Raw genomic sequence first — 16493 nt, 5'->3', positions numbered from 1 at the left:
CAGTGGTGTTCCACAGGGCTCAATTTTGGGGCTCTTGCTGTTTGTTGTATATATTAATGATTTGTACATAAATGTGGGAGGTATGATTGGGAAATTTGCAGATGACAGAAAAATTGGCCGTGTAGTTGATTGTGAAGAAATAGCTGTTGTCTCCAGGATGATATCAATGGTTTGCTTGAGTGGGCAGAAACACGGCAAATGGAATTCAATCTCGAAAAGTGTGAAGTAATGCATTAGGGGAGGGCAAACAAAGCAAGGGAATACTCAATAAACGGGAGGATATTGAGAGAAGTTGATGAAGTGAGAGGCCTTGGAGTGCACGTCCACAGGTCCCTGAAGGTGGCAGGACAGGTGACTAAGGTGGTAAAGAAAGGATATGTAATGCTTTCCTTTATTGGACAAGGTATTGAATACAAAAGCAGGGATGTAATGATGGAATGATATAAAACACCGGTTAAGCCACAGCTGGAATCCTGTGTACAGTCCTGGTCACCGCCTTACAGGAAGGACATAATTGCTCTGGAGGGAGTACAGAGAAGATTTACAAGAATACTGCCAGGGCTTGAAAATTGCAGATATGAGGATAGATTGAATAGGCTAGGGTTGTTTTCCTTGGAACAGAGGAGGCTGAGGGGTGACCTAATTGAGGTGTACAAAATTATGAGGGGCCTATATAGGGCAGACAGTAGAGACTTGTTTCCCCTAGCAGAGGGGTAAATTACCAGGAGGCATAGATTTAAGGTGGTTGGTCGAAGGATTAGAGGGGACATGAGGAAAAACTTTTTCATGCAGAAGGTGAGTGCCTGGAATTCACTGCCAAAATCAGTGGCTGAGGCTGAAATGCTCAACCTATTTAAAAGTTACTCAGATCTGCATCTGAAGCACTGTAACCTGCAAGGCTACGGACCAAGTGCTGGAAAGTGGGATTAAAATGAGTGGCTAGTTTCTTTTTCTGGCTGGCACAGACATGATGGATTGAATGGCCTCTTTCTGCGCCGTAACATTTCTGTGGTTCTATGGTACAAAAAACAGTTTCAAGCACTTCCATTTATAGTGGTGAAAACTGATGCAAAACTTATTTTTGGAATCAAAGCTTGTGAAAATCTGAAGCTAATCAAGAGAATAATGATTGTCACCACTGATGACATTCTGAGTGAATATAAAGATGTTCCAAGGGATTGACTGCCTAAAAGGAGAACACACCATCAAGATTGATGAAATTGTGACACCCAAAATACACCCAACCAGGAAAGTACCAGTAATGCTAAGACCAATTGAAACCAGAGTTGGACAGAATGGAGAAACTTCACATCATCAAGGACATTGAAGAACCGACAAAGTGGGTTAATCCAATTGTAATTGTAGAAAAATCAGATGGAATCTGGGAGTCTGTCTGGATCCCAGAGACCTAAACCAGGCAGTACAAAGAGAGTATTACCATCTGCCCACAGTAGAAGGGATCACATATAAGCTAGCTGATACTAAATACTATTCAGCCTTGGATGTGAGTTCAGGCTTCTGGCAGGTCAAGCTGGATGAACGCAGCTCCTAGCTCTGTACCCTCAACACACCATACGGACAATACAGGTTTTTACGCTTACCTTTTGGTATTAATTCAGCTCTGAGAAGTTCCACAGAACAGTGAGTCAGCTGTTTGAAGGGTTAAAGGGTGTGGAAAGCTATACAGATGATGTGCTGGTCTGGGGAGCCTCACAAGAAGAATGCAACCACAGATTGAGGCAGGTGATGGACAGAGCTAGAGAAAGGAACCTCAAAATGAAGAAGGAAAAGTGCAAAATAGGACTTCATGAAATCAAGTACTTGGGACATGTGCTAACAAATGAAAGACTGAAGCGGACTAGAGTAAAATCAATGCAGTCGTGAACATGCAGAATGTAAGAAAGACTTGGAGAGGTTTTTGGGAATGGTGACCTATCTTGGGAAATTCATTCCGAACATGTCAGACTTGATAGCACCTCTCAGAGAACTTCTACAAAATTATGTGGAATGGCACTGGGAACAAAGTCACCAGGAAGCTTTGACCAGCCTGAACAGAACACTGACCAGGCACCAGTGTTAAAGTATTACGATGTCAGTCAGCCAGTCAAGATCTCAGTAGATGTTTCAAAGACTGGCCTGGGAGCTGTCCTCTTGCAAAATAAGGCACCAGTGGCATACACTTCAAAGGCAATGACTGAAACACAGCAGTGGGTATGCCCAAATAGAGAAAGAAATGCTGGCAATTGTGTTTGGCCTAGAACACTTCCACCAGTTTGTCTTTGGCAAAGACATGGAGGTAGAGTCTGACCATAAGCCTTTGGGAGTTATAGTTAAAAAGCCCCTGAACTGTGCACCACCCAGAATCCAAAGTTACTAATGCGTCTGCAGAAATACCAGGTCAGAGTTAAATACAAACCTGGCAAGGAAATGTACATCGCAGACAGTCTGTCACGTACATACCTACCCATCACGGAGGAAGAGGATAAAGAAACGGAAGCACAGGTTCACACGCTGACAAAGAACTTACCTGTGGCTGTAACAAAATTGGATGAGATCAGGGAAGTGACCAAGAACGATGTCACCCTGAGGAAACTGCAGCCGATTGTGCAAACTGGCTGGCCCACACATCGGAGCGGAGCCCCTTCAGCTGTTCAAGAGTACTGGAACTTTCGATGGAACTTCATGTAGCAGAAGGAATACTTTTCAAGGGAGAAAAGATCATAATTCCTGTAACACTGAAGAAAGGAATGCTGCAGCACATGCACGAAAGTCACCTTGGCATACACACATGCAGGAGAAGAGCTCGAGATGTAATGTATTGGCCTGGAATAGGAGCACAAATCGGGGAAATGGTGAATGCGTGTGTAGTGCGCCAAAAGTACAGTAAATCGCAACAAAAAGAGCCTCTTCAACCACACAGTGTTCCAGAGAGGCTCTGACAGAAAATTGTTCACATTTGACAACAGTGAGTACCTACTAACAGTAGATTATTACTCGAAGTGTTTTGAGTCTGTGCTGCTGAGAAATGATAGTAAGAGCATCACTGTAATAGATCATTTAAAATCAATTTTTGCTCACCACAGCATACCTAAAGTGCTCATCTCAAATAACAGTCCACAAATCTCAGGCACTGAGTTTCGCATCTTTGCACAGGACTGGGAGTTTTGTCACATTGTGCCAAGTCCCAAATATCCACAATCCAATGGAATGATGGAACATACCACACAGACCTTAAAACACCTGTTGAAGAAGACAAAGGCAGATAGAAGAGACCCCTACCTGGCTCTGCTGGATTTCAGGAATATACCATTAGAGGGCATTGGATCATCTCCAACACAGCTCCTGATGGGGCAAACACTAAGAACTAAGCTTCCAACTGCGCCCAACTGTTATTCCCACAGCCAGTGAGCTATAGTGTGCATGACGTGCTCAAACTGAGACGGCAGAAGCAGAAATAATACTTCAATCGAGGCACCTGACCTCTGCCTGACCTCAACATGGGAGAGACAATGAGGATTCAACATGAAGGGATCTGGAATCTTGCTGTTGTCACAGGAATCACAGGAGAACCAAGGTCTTACATTACGCAGACTCCAAACAGACAACAGTACAGAAGAAACTGGAAATTCTTACGGAAAATAAATGAACCTCAACCCTGCTCTGAACCAGAAAGCATCACTGATGATCAAAATCCAGAATGCAGCAGTGAATTAACAGATAACCAGGCAAAGCCTGAGAGTCCTGAAAACAATCCAAGGGGTGATAGTGACACAGAGCTGGGGAAGGCCTCTTGTCCTTCAAAATCACCTGTGTCACCATTCAGAATATTCAGTGGAAGAATTGTGAAAAAAACCACAGCTGACTGTGAGACAGTTAACTGTCAATCACCTGAAGCCTGATTAGGGCCTGAATAGGTGTTGATTACTAATTGAAGCTTAACTAGTATAAGTCATCTCAGCTTGATTTAAGAAAGGGACTATTAGAAGCACACTATATCAGTGTACTTGTACACGAGCAGGGGAGAGACCTCATGGTGAGTGATACACGTGTGAGTGAGTGTGGGTATTGGCAATTTGGTGCACAGTGGGAATTCGGTGCAGAGGGAAAGAGGTGCTCTGCATTTTTTCTTTGCTATCCAACTTCTTAAATCTTCAGAGAGTGGTCTTGCTCTGCTGCAGCAGTAGAGGCTACAAGGGAGAGGAATGACTGGTAAGTAGTGGGTAAGGTCGGGTAAGTATTTACTACTTTTATTGCTTATAGTTTAAGGTGTTTTTATGGATTATAGTTTGTATATTCTGTAGTAATGAGGGTCAGGAAAGAAGGGCCCTAGAGTAATTGATTTAAAAGATTTAATTTAAAGGGATAAGTCATGGCAGGAGAGCTCAAAGCCATGGTGTGTTCCTCATGCTCCATATGGGAATCCGGGAACATTTCCAGTGCCCGGAACCAGCATGTGTGCAGGAAGTGTGTCCAGCTGCAGCTCCTGGAAGCTCGGGTTTCAGAGCTGGAACGGTGTGGGGACATTGTGGAGCATCCGAGAGTCTGAAAGCATTGTGGATAGCACGTTTAGAGAGCTGGTTACACCGCAGCTGAAGGGGCTTGAGGAAGGAAGGGAATGGGTGACCACCAGGCAGTCCAAGAGAAACAGGCAGGTAGTTCAGGAGTCCCCTGGGTTCCCGCTCACAAATCGGTATTCCATTTTGGAGGCACCTCCAGGGAGTGCAGACAGAGCCAAGCTTCTGGCACCACAAGCAGCCTGTCTGTAAAGGAGGGGAGGAAGAGCAATAGTAAAAGGGGATTCTATAGTTAGGGGAACAGATAGGTGCTACTGTGGCCATAAATGTGACTCCAGGATGGTGTGTTGCCTCCCTGGTGCCAGGGTCCAGGATGTCACTCTACGCATTGGCTGTAGGGCATCCTGAAGGAGGAGGGTGATGTTGGTACCAATGACATAGGTAGAAAGAGGGATGAGGTCTTGCATCAAGAATTCAGGGAGTTAGGCAGTAGACTAAAAAGCAGGACCTCTCGGGTTGTAATCTCTGGATTACTCCCAGTGTCACGTGCTAGCGAGCTCAGAAATAGGAGAATAGCGCAGATGAATACGTGGCTTAAGAGTTGGTGCAGGAGGTAGGGTTTTAGATTCCAGGATCACTGGAACCGTTTCTGGGGAAGGTGGGACCTGTACAAGCGGGACGGTCTACATCTGAACCAGAGCAGGACTAACATCCTTTACGGGCGGGTTTGCTAGTGCTATTGGGAGGGGTTTAAACTAATCCGGCAGGGGGAGGGGACACAGAATGTTAGCAGAATAGGGACATGTCATAATACAGTAAAACAATCAAGTCAGAGGGAGTACAGCTGCATTAAGTTTCAAAGGAGTAAGGCAAGACTGGATGGCCTCTACTTTAATGCCAGGAGTATTACAGGTAAAACGGTTGAGTAAAGGGTGAGGATTGACACGTTGAATTGTGATATAGTAGCCATCACAGAGACGTGGTTGAGGGAGGGGCAGAATTGGCAGCTCAACATTCCGGGATATAGAATCTTCAGGCGAGACAGGGGAGGGGGTAAAAGAGGAGGAGGCATTGCATTATTAGTTAAGGAGTCAGTTACTGCAGTAAGGAGAGATGATATCTTGGAGGCGGCATCGAATGAAGCTTTGTGGGTTGGGTTTAGGAATAAAAAAGGGGCAGCCACATTGTTAGGTGTATATTATAGACCCCAGATAGTCAGCGGGAAATTGAGGAGCAAATGTGTGCACAATTTGCGGAGGTGTGCAGAAACAATAACAATAGGGTAATTATATGAGGTGATTTCAACTTTCCCAACATTAATTGGGATAGACATAGTGTTTAGGGCTTGGATGGAATGGATTTCTTGAAATGTGTACAGGAGAACTTTTTAGGTCAATATGTAAAGGGTCCAACAAGGGACGGTGCAGTGCTGGACCTAATTCTGGGGAATGAAGCTGGACAGTTGGCTGAGGTGGTGGTGGGGGAGCATTTTAGTGATAGTGACCACAACATGGTACAATTTAAGCTTGTAATGGACAAAGAAATAGACAAGTTGCAAAAAAATGTTTTGGATTGGGGGAGAGCGGATTTTAGTAAAATAAGGCAGGATCTGGCCAAGGTAGACTGGGAACAGCTACTTGTGGGGAAATCTACAGAGGAGCAGTGGAGGGTATACAAAAAGGAAATGGGGAGTGTACAGGCTCAACATGTTCCCCCTAGGGTGATAGGAAGGAGCAAAAAGCCCAGAGAACCATGGATGACCAGATATATTCAGGTTACGATGAGAAGGAAAAGAGAGGCTTTTAGCAGGTACAAGGGGAGCAAATCAGCAGAGGCATTAGTGGAGTACAGTAAGTGCAGGGTGGAGCTTAAGAAAGCAATTAGGAAAGCAAAGAGGGGATATGAGAAAGCTCTGGCTGGTAAAAGTAGAGAAAATCCCAAGATATTCTATAAGTCTATCAATGGGAAGAGGAAAACCAGGGAAAGAGTAGGGCCCATTAGGGACTAAGCGGGCAATCTATGGGTGGAGCCAGAGGACATCGCTAGAGTGTTGAACGAATACTTCACCCAAGAGTATGAGGATGAAGGTATGGAACTTGGGGAGAGGGACTGCAAGGTTCTTGAGCAAATTGATATAGGGGGTGACAAGGTATTGGAGGTGTTGGCAGGCTTAAAAGTGGGCAAATCTCCAGGTCCAGATGACTTGCCTCCCAAACTGCTGAGGGAGGCAAGGGAGGAGATCACAGGGGCTCTGACCCAAATCTTTAATTCCTCTCTGACCACGGGGGAGGTGCCAGAGGACTGGAGAACAGCTAATGTAGTTCCGCTATTTAAGAAGGGTTGTAGAGGGAACTACAGGCCAGTGGGTCTCACTTCAGCGGTAGGGAAACTATTGGAGAAAATTCTGAAGGAGAGAATCTATCTCCACTTGGAGAGGCAAGGTTTGATCAGGAATAGTCAGCATGGCTTTGTCAGAGGGAGGTCATGCCTAACAAATTTGATTGAATTTTTTGAGTAGGTGACCAGGTGTGTAGATGAGGGTAGCACAGTTGATGTAGTTTATATGGATTTCAGCAAAGCCTTTGACAAGGTCTCACATGGGAGACTTATAAAGAAAGCAAATGCACATGGGATACAGGGTAATTTGATAAGGTGGATTCAAAATTGGCTTAGTTGTAGGAGACAGAGAGTGATGACAGAAGGATGCTTTAGTGACTGGAAGCCAGTGTCCAGTGGCGTACCACAGGGATCTGCGCTGGGTCCCCTATTATTCGTCATTTATATAAACGACATAGATGACTATGTGGGGGGGTAGGATTAGTAAGTTTGCGGATAACACAAAGATTGGCCGGGTGGTTAACAGTGAGGTTGAGTGTCTTGGGCTACAGGAAGATATAGACGGGATGGTCAAATGGGCAAATAAGTGGTAGGTGGAATTTAACCCTAAAAAGTGTGAGGTGATACACTTTGGAAGGAATAATTTGACAAGGTAGTATTCAATGATTGGCATGACACTGAGAAGTTCTGAGGAACAAAGAGACCTTGGCGTGTATGTCCATAGATCTCTGAAGTGGAGGGGCATGTTAATGGGGTGGTGAAAAAGGCATATGGGACACTTGCCTTTATCAATTGAAGCATAGATTATAAAAGTAGGAAGGTCATGGAGTTGTATAGAACCTTGGTGAGGCCACAGCTGGAGTACTGTGTGCAGTTCTGGTCACCACATTATAGGAAGGATGTGATTGCACTGGAGGGGGTGCAGAGGAGATTCACCAGGATGTTGCCTGGGATGAAATATTTAAGTTATGAAGAGAGGTTGGATAGACTTGGGTTGTTTTCGTTGGAGCAGAGAAGACTGAGAGGCGACCTAATCGAGGTGTACGAGATTATGAGGGGCATGAACAGGGTGGATAGGGAGCAGCTGTTGCCCTTAGTTGAAGGGTCAGTCACAAGGGGACACAAGTTCAAGGTGAGGGGCAGGAGGTTTAGGGGGAATGTGAGGAAAAACATTTTTACCCAGAGGGTGGTGACGATCTGGAATGCGCTGCCTGGGATGATGGTGGAGGCGGGTTGCCTCACATCCTTTAAAAAGTACCTGGATGAGCACTTGGCACATCATAACACTCAAGGCTATGGGCCAAGTGCTGGTAAATGGGGTTAGGTAGGTAGGTCAGGTGTTTTTCACGTGTCGGTGCAGACTCAATGGGCCGAAGGGCCTCTTCTGCACTGTGTGATTCTGTGATTCTATCAGTAAAGCACAAAACAGACTGATCAAAATCAGAGAACGGATAGATAAGAGACTTTGTGCACTCGAGTTGCACAAAAGTTTGTTTTTTTAAGAGAAAGGAAATGTCATGATAATAGTTGATTGTGGTAGCGGACTCCCGTATTTTATACAACATCGAGCTCTCTACTAGAGATAGGATCACCTGACTGTGGGTTGAAGATCAGATAGCACATGTTGAAGCCTGTCTTGGTAGGATTCAGTTACTGCAGATATGTGTTTATGTTAGGAAAATGTGTTATCAGTAGAGCTATCTCAGCTACAATGTCGACAGCCTGTGTGCATCATTGAAAGCAAAAACAAGACAAGAGTCCGTGCTGTATCCTTTACTCCATGAATAACAAAGAGGGTCCGTGCTGTGTCTATTACTCAATGAATAACAGAAAGGGTCAGTGCTGTGCCAATCACTCAAGGAATGACAGACAAGGTCAGTGCTATGTTCATCACTCAATGAATAACAGAGAGTGTCAGAGCTGCATCCATTACTCAATGAATAACAGAGGGAGATCAGTGCTGTGTCTATCACTCACTGAATGACAGAGAGGGTCAGTACTGTGTCCATCACTCAATGATTGAGAGGGTTAGGTCTGTGAGTGAGTGAGTGAGAAATGGGATTCTTGTTCTGTTTATTTTTACATGGATGTTTGAATGAGACTTTATCTCATATTTGGCCTGGATTAAAATCATAATTTTTGCATCTGCCTTGAAATTGCAAGACCCTAGGCAGGTGGCACTGTGTGTTTCTCAATGCGTATTGCCTCACATTTATATAGAGTGATTTAGATGGAGCGATGGATTTTTCCCAATCTCTTATTGTTCACATGTTGAGGATAGTTGCCTCTATGCAGTGTTTTTTGTTACCAGGTGCTGCATCTCTGCCATAACCTCCCTTAAGAGACTGAGCATCCTTGCGTAGCGATCTTCCAATACACTCAGGGTAGATAGACTGAGCTTAGGTGCAACAAATCAGATGTCTCTATCAAAGGGATTTTCATCTCCTACTCTTCCTTTTAACGCACTATTATAGCTATGCTAAAGATTCACAGGCTGGAGAAGAACGCACTTGTGTACTATTCATTTTTCTCACTATGCTAGTAAAGTTTTGAAACCTTCCTCTTCATTAAGATCAGTAATGTCAGGTGTAGCCTAGGGTAAAGTGACTGCAGCAGTGAAATGCTGCATAGTTTTATAATTCATTGCTTTTAGCAATACTTTAACAAATTTGCCCAATAAGCTGCCATTTTCTATTGCACATCCATGATTTTATCTAAAACCGTTCCAGCAGTTTGAAAATGTGAGCGAGCATTAAGCTGTGATCAGCATTGAATTGAAATGTGCCTTTAGACAAAAGTCTAATGGCTTGATGTGTTCGTTGTTTATCATTGGAGCGTTGAAGATGAACGAGCAGAATCTTTTGCAGCCAAAGAGCATGAACCTTTTGTCACTTGGTGAAATTAAATGACTTCACACTCTAATGCATTTTTTTATAAAAGCTTAACTTTTGTTCTGTTGCCAAGGCAATCAAATGTTCAAAAAAGACTCACTCCTTTATGTTTTGTAGCGTTTCATTAACAGAGGATGACTTGAGGAGCTGTATTTGATAATGACAAGCCTCGCAGTCGGATTATTCCTGATCATCTATCATCCAATACCTTACAGGTACCAAAGTCAAATATCGAGCAAGGTTTCAATTTATTGTTAGAATATTATGAATAAATTCATAGAGTCATAACAGATGCGGAACAAGGCCATTCAGCCTATTGAGTCCACGCCAACTCTCTGAAGAGCAGTCTTGTCAGTTCCATTCCCCTGCTTTATCCTTGTAATCTAACAAGTTTATTTCCAAGTGTTCATCCAATTACCTTTTGAAATCATTGATCATCTCCACTTCCACCTCCCTCGTAGGCAGCGAGTTCTTCCTCAACTGTATGTCTTGCCCAAAACTTAAACTGTATCCCTTAGTCCTTGTACCGTCAGCTAATGGGAACAATTTTTATTTGTTTATTTTCTCTAAACCTGTTATAATCTGGAATTTAAGGTGAAGGGCTAAAAAACAGACAGTTTTTGTCAAAGCGTTTCATCTTGCACTCATCAGGACAATGCACAAGAAAATACCACTGCCAGGGGAAGCAACATGTTAATACTGTATGAGAAGAAAGTGCTGATTGGTTGGCAAGTGGACTGATAGTTTCCATGCTTTGAACTTGAAATTAAGCTTAAGCATATTGCTATGAGCCTATAGAATGTAATCAATAGCCAGACTTTTAGTCAAAAAAAGTTGTGATCAGACTGTACAGTGCTTTTGTCAGTCCATACCTTGAGTGCTGCTGAGAAACAAAAAGGCCGTTCAAGTACTGGAGAAAATGAAGAGATCCTGAGTGTCAAAAATTTGGTTGTGAAGAAAAGCTGGAACACTGGGCTTTTTAGGCTGGAAAGTAAGTATTTGAGAACCAATCTTATAAATGTTCATGAAATAATTAAGAGGGCGGAAAAGTAAATACAGAAAAGCACTTTACAATAAATTGGAAGGGTAGAACAAGGGGACCCAGGATCACACAAATAAAAGGAAAATTGAGGACTGATGCCTGAAAGTTCATCTTTATCTGTGATCAACACTTGGAATGGGTTTTTCAACTGAGTTTTGGAGGCAAAATCTTTTCAGAAACAGAACTTCAAGTGAATGAGCTAAGATGGACTTGCTGACCTTCTTCACCTGTACCTACCTTATGATCTTTGGTCCAGGGTATTTTCCTTCAAAACACAGCAGTTTGGTAGTTGGTAGTTAACACCATTATTAAACTCCAAGTTCTTTTTTTACAGTACATTAGCAATACATGCTAATAAAGACCTGCTGATTTGCTCCTAAAATATAAAAATAAAGCTTGAACTATCAGCAATCTCTCTCTCATTAAGCTATCAAGTATATAATAGTGGTTTCATCACTGAAATATATCATCAATTTCATTTAATGCAAAAGCCATCTAAGCTAAGTTTAGCCAAGCTAGAGGAAAGTCTCCCAAGGGGTTATTACAGAAAAACGTTTACTGATGACATAGAGTAGTTTGCAGATTAGTCCATCCTGCTGTATGACTTTGGGAGACTCTGTAGAGGTAAAAAACTAAACAAAATAAGCAGTCAAAAAAATATTCTTCCAGTCCCTTCAGTGCCTCAAGCCTCAACCCATTCCAGGCTGACAAGATCATGGGATAATGTTCTCCCAGTCCTCATGGTGTCCATGTCTCTCTGATACTATCTGCTTGTAGTTGAACAAGAGTGGCTCACATTAAGTTTCACTATAAATTTTCTTCCTTTTCCATACAAATTTGGAGCTGTTATACAATCAAACTGGCCTTTCAAGGCTGAAGAAATGGGATCAACTCCATTGTTGGTGTTGCTTAAATGATAGACTCCTGATCATTTGTATCAAGCTTGAGACATTTAACATTCTGTTTGGAATCTTCAGATGCATCGCTGTCTTGTTTAGCAGTACAACTGCCATCAACATCACTGATAGTTTCCTAGGTTGTATTTGTAGGGCCAATATTTTTTTGGGAATCCTGTGGTGTATTAGCCCTGTTGGCATCATCTCTCGGATCCTGTTGTGTTTTAATGCAGTGAAGGCCATCTCTGGCAGCCTGATATCCAATGTTTTGAACCGAATATTGCTAAAAATGATAAATTATAAATTAATTTCCCAAGAGGTAATAGCAAGTAGAGCACCTGAAATCAGGTGCACATTCCTTAGCTAATCAATAGCAAAAGTAATAAATACGTCTTCCAGCCATGAAAATTTTGGATAGGTTTTGTCTTTTTCCCCTGGGCATCAAATAGTCTGCCTGGGTAGATTGCCTAGTCTTTATAGAATCCACCTGATTTGCACTCAATTCCTTTTAATCAGGCAGCTTCCATTAATATGTCAAGCCATGGGTAATTAAAATCATGCAAGTTATATACCTGCTCTGCGATTGCCCAGATCTCCTCAAATAAAAATTCTACATAGACTTTTTTTAAACCACCCACCCAAGGTCATTCTTTAGATATGCAATTGTGATCTAATGTTGTCATTGCCGAAAGCAATTTTAACTCTGCCCTGATCAAGAAAGCAGCTTCAGCTTTCCTGCCAGGTTGAACCACAGTGAAAGAAGATTGGGATGTGAACAGGACCTGAAAAGTACGTCTTTCAGTCTTTCAGTTTTCTTTGGGGAACCAGCAGGCGTGCTCCTTAGGTCCCATAAGGAAACTATGGTCCTTTCCTCCTCCAGACTCCCCGTTACCCTCCATAAGACCATTCCAGAGCCCTTACCCTATACCTGCATGCAGCCATGACTCATCCAATTTTCTGCAGACCTGCAGACACCTCCCACCATTTCAGACATGAAGCAGACTGGAACCTTATTAATGAATCCCAGAAGTTAAAATAGTCCAGGTCTGATTCACGTAACAAAAATAATCAACAAATTCCTAAGAATAAAGAGTAATATGTTCTCACCTGGGGAATAACAACCAGTTGCTTCCTTTTATGCCTGAAATACAAGGTTTCAATACTTCAGTACATTTTACCAATAATATGATTTCAAATTTATCACAACTTATCATAACCCTTTCCGATCCCCCTTTTTCCAATAATTTATCTTTTTTTTTAAATATATTTTTCTTTTCCCACCTATTTCCATTATTTTTAATGCATACATTCCATGCATTGTTTTATCTCTACCTTTTAGCCTATTTCGATCCCTTCCCCCTACCCCACCCCCACTAGGGCTGTCTGTACCTTGCTCGTCCTGCTTTCTACCCTTAATGTCACCATTAGCACATTCCTTAGCTAATATCACCACCGTCAACACCTCTTTGTCCTTTTGTCTATGACATCTTTGGCAATCTCTTCTTTGCCTCCGCCTATCACTGGCCCTCTATCCAGCTCTACCTGTCTCACCCCCCTCAACTAGCTTATATTTCACCTCATTTCTATATTTCTTAGTTCTGATGAAGAGTCATTCGGACTCGAAACATTAACTGTATTCCTCTCCGCAGATGCTGTCAGACCTGCTGAGTTTTTCCAGCTATTTTTGTTTTTGTTTTTATCATAACTTATGACTGACTGTGTGCAAAATTAGGATCAGTAGCACTATTGTTTGTGCGTGATGGTTGCTGTTTGGGGACCAAATGGACTGACACACACTTCTGTAAATCTCACCAAGCAACATCATGGTAAAGGACAAAGAAGAGATATCTGTTATCCATGTCTAAATCAGCTGTTAGCAATTTGCATTTGGAACTGCAGTGCCTACTTTAGGCCCCTGCTGTACTTTGGTTTTCTGTGAGGCAGCTACCGCCAGTGCTGATTGCCTCTTGAAGAAGCAAAGCTAAACACTACATAAGTTAAAAAAACGTAAATATTTATCATAATCACAGTTGCTCCCTCTTCTGATATCTCTGACCTCACTCCTGACTCCAGCCTCCAAGCCATCCTCCTGCACCCGATCTCCCCCGGACCCTAGTACTTAGGCCTGGCCCTGACCTCCTTGTTCCACACCAAGAGCACTCATCACTCCCCAAAAGTAATCCCAAGATCTGCAATCTTGCAGTTAACCACCTCCCTAACAGTATTCCTAAGATCTTGGGTCTTTCTAACCTAGTTTACAGCCAACGGTATTCCCTAAGCCTGCAATCTTCCTACCTATTACCAGATTAAATCCGGTCATGGACTCCGAGGCCCATCTGTTCCTCTTCTAGACCATTGAGATCCAACCAAATCACTTACCTAGAAGTAGGAGCACTAGCCTGTGCCATTTATATTCTGATGAAATCTGAGGCCCAAAATCCAGGGCTCCTTGGATATTTGCATTTAAACATAGGCTGCTTACTCTGTATGTGCAAGGTGTCCAAGAACAGGCCCACCTGATTTTCTAGGCCATCTTCTTTTATTGCAACTTTTTGTTTGGTATGAATTCATACTAATTTTCATAAATCTTTATCTCAATAAATAAACTTGATTATTAAGGTAAATCTGCCAAATCAGCCTAGCTCTCCATTTGGCTAATTCCTTCAATGCATTGTTGCCCCAAATATATAGATCATGCAGATTTAATGAGGGAACAGGACTGGCTATTAAATCACTCTTTAACAATAATAAATCAGAAGGATTATATACTGCTCTCATTAATCGTTAACTCCACCATCCCAGTTTGGATTGTCCTCTGTAGGGTGAGTATGCAGGCAGAAGAGCAGGTAGCATTGCAGCAGAAAATGGCAGGTACAAGTGCAAACCAAATGCAGAAGCATGGGGTGAGGGATATGTAAATGTCCAGATATGTAAATTATGAAGGGCTAATTTAGAGGTGCAAAAAAAGGTGATCAAAATATCCCATAGGATTCTAGGTTCTCCGTAAGAGTGTTTTACATCATTGCAGTCAATGGTTGTAAAATACTCCACCCTGGGATTTTCTAGCTCCCTGTGAGTGGCATCGCATGTCAGGAATATTCGACTATGGTGTAGTTCAATCATGCTTAACTGTGGGTGCCCCAACTGGTAATGATATACTGGAAACAATCCAACTGTGGTTCACCAGAATGGTAACAAGGATGGAAGCAATGAGCTGTAATAGGGCACTGCATAAATTTAGGTTAAATTGCATAAAGGCAAGGAAAATTTCAGGCTGCTCTGACCAAAGTGTTTAAGACGATGAAAGGAATTCAAAAGGTGCACAGAGATTTTCTTCCGTCTCATCGGGAAATCCAGAACAAGGACACATAATCCTGGACTCCAAGCTGAATGGGGCACTAATTAATAAAAACAGAAAATGCTGGAAAAACTCAGCAGGTCTGACAGCGTCTGTGGAGAGAGAAACAGAGTTAACATTTCGAGCCAGCACGGTTCTTCTTCAGAGCTCAGGGTAATAGTTAACCCAGGATCAATTCCTTCAAAAAAAGGTCTGTGAAAGTGTGGAGTATAGAGTCCCAAATGGGCACAGTTGAAAAGGAAGAAAAGGTGTACAAAGACAGAGTGGGTGAACCAACTCCCAAAAACAGATGCGGGGATTGTAATACATGATGAACCCGGGGCCGCCATTCATTATGTTGCAAACAAAACCTCTTCGAGGGGAGGTGCATTATAGTTGCAAGAAGTGATGAGAGGCATTTCAAAACTGAATCTGTGCCCCAATACTTTGAGCAATGGCTGAACATGCAAGAGAGCGGGCACCAGGTTTTCAGACGCTGGGCTGGCAATCTTCTGGAAGAGACATCTTGTCTCCACAGGGGACAGCAGGCCTTCTAGACAAATTTTCAGGAGACAGTGGCAATAAGTAGCGGTGACTTCAATGGATTATTGTTCCAAGAATATGAATGCAGTACAGGAAGAGGTTTAGTAATCTCACGAGTTGTCAAGGTGAATGAGTTAATTTTTAAATGACATATCCTACCACTGCACCACTAGCCTCATCCACTCTCAATTCATTACACCTTCATCACCCACCTATCAATAAACTCTATCAATCAGTACTCAAGCTTTCAGTTAATAAAATTTGCACAGCTCTCACACTTAGCTTTGTTGCAAGATTTGCAAACATAACTTAAAGCTGGCAAACACTGCAAAGTATTCAGCCAAGACAGCGAGATCAGCCAAACCTATTGCAAGATATGTAATGACATATTCCTTTCATTCTTGCATGGGAAGAATGCACACAGTAGCACACAGCAGCAAAAAACTAGAGGACAAGCAAGGCTGCATGTTTTAGCCCTATGGAGGAGACAATACCGGCCATCATGTGAAGGCACATCACTGAGGCCATGGCCATCAACGGGGTTGAAGTGATCAATAACAAAGGCATCTGCATACCTAATCCTCCCTCTCCCATCTCACATTTCCCTCATCCCACAATTTCTTCTGATTTAGGAGTTGCAGATGGTGTAAGCATACGTGTCTTACTTTCTTCACTCGCTTCAGCACAATCCAACCCTTGTCCCTTTATTAGCCACTGGAGGCTTCAAAGTCAGTGGAGAAAGTGAAAAAGAATGTGAAGTTGAGGAGGTACCATCACTTGATCTTACAGCTGCAGCCACCAGCTCAGAATCTGCACATATTTTAGAGACTAGGGACGGAATCTTGAGCTCTGAAGTCTAAGTTTGAGGGCGGGTGCAGAAGTGGGAGTGAATCCTGCTGGGGAGCCGGATAGCTGAACTCACACGATTTTGCG

The 16493-nt window shown here is 42.8% G+C and overlaps 1 protein-coding gene and 1 long non-coding RNA gene across 3 annotated transcripts in view; one reads left to right on the top strand and one right to left on the bottom strand.

Annotated features, from left to right (window-relative positions):
- LOC144682969 (uncharacterized) overlaps positions 1-16493 on the top strand; it is a 192819-nt gene that overhangs the window by 114333 nt on the left and 61993 nt on the right. The gene's annotated exons all lie outside the window — the stretch shown is intronic.
- The window catches only part of LOC144682965 (nectin-1-like), a 79853-nt gene continuing 74240 nt past the window's right edge, over positions 10881-16493 (bottom strand). Inside the window, exons 7-8 of the mRNA XM_078545897.1 lie at positions 12788-12821; positions 10881-11963 (exon numbers count right to left, since the gene is read on the bottom strand). Coding sequence (XP_078402023.1) covers positions 11817-11963; positions 12788-12821 — 181 coding nt within the window. The 3' untranslated portion in view covers positions 10881-11816. The remainder of the gene's footprint in view (positions 11964-12787; positions 12822-16493) is intronic.

The sequence above is a fragment of the Cetorhinus maximus genome, chromosome 7 (assembly GCF_964194155.1).
Source record: "Cetorhinus maximus chromosome 7, sCetMax3.hap1.1, whole genome shotgun sequence".
NCBI lineage: Eukaryota > Metazoa > Chordata > Chondrichthyes > Lamniformes > Cetorhinidae > Cetorhinus > Cetorhinus maximus.
The sequence above is the reverse complement of the archived record's forward strand: the minus strand, read 5'-3'. Positions and strand labels throughout refer to the sequence as shown.